Genomic DNA, 706 nt, shown 5'->3' with positions numbered 1-706 from the left:
TTTCCCCTCTCTGGGCTGTGGGTTTTTTTTATTATTATGGGGTCTGTTGGGGAGCAGATCTTCCAGTCCGGCGTTGCTCTTCTTCCTTGTCCAACGCTCTACGGAGAACTATATTATTTCTTCCCCGAGATGCTGCAGTGAATTTTAGTCCCAGGAAATCAGGCGAACAAAATAATCCAAATAACCCGAACCATTTGTTACCCTGTGAGAGCAAACGCTGCCTAGGCACAGATGATGGCAAAAAATTCCCTGGAAGGGTCTAAAGAAGACCTGAGCAAAATTTCGGAAGAGGAGATGCTGAGGTGGAGCAAGGAAGAGCTGGTGAAAAGACTAAGGAAAGTGGAGAATGAAAAGATGAACTTAATGGTGGAACACGGCAACTTAATGAAGGACGTGAACCGGCGGCTGCAGCTCCACCTGCATGAGATCCGCGGGCTGAAGGAGGTGAACCAGAAGTTGCAGGACGACAACCAGGAGCTGAGGGAGCTCTGCTGCTTCTTGGACGACGACCGGCAGAAAGGCAAGAAGCTGTCGAGGGAATGGCAGCGCTTTGGGAGGCACACGGCCAGCGTGATGTGGAAGGAGGTGGGCATGTACCAGCAGAAGCTGAAGGACCTGGAGGCGAGGCAGGAGACCCTCCTGCGGGAGAACGTGGAGCTGAAGGAGATGGTGCTCATGCTGGACGAGGAGCGGAGCGGGGCCGGCT

General features: G+C 53.1%; 1 protein-coding gene across 1 annotated transcript; it reads left to right on the top strand.

Moving 5' to 3' along the window:
- Positions 1 to 231: 231 nt before the first annotated feature.
- LOC103907138 (coiled-coil domain-containing protein 85C-like) lies at positions 232 to 699 on the top strand (the record flags this gene model as incomplete). The annotated part of the gene is made up of 1 exon (XM_009289244.1): positions 232 to 699. A coding segment is annotated over exon 1 (468 nt), but the record flags the coding sequence as incomplete, so codon positions are not given.
- Positions 700 to 706: the final 7 nt, after the last annotated feature.

Source organism: Aptenodytes forsteri, unplaced genomic scaffold, assembly GCF_000699145.1.
Source record: "Aptenodytes forsteri isolate BGI_AS27 unplaced genomic scaffold, ASM69914v1 C13174167, whole genome shotgun sequence".
Classification (NCBI taxonomy): Eukaryota; Metazoa; Chordata; class Aves; order Sphenisciformes; family Spheniscidae; genus Aptenodytes; species Aptenodytes forsteri.
Note: the sequence above shows the minus strand (reverse complement) of the source record. Positions and strands in the feature narration are given on the sequence as shown.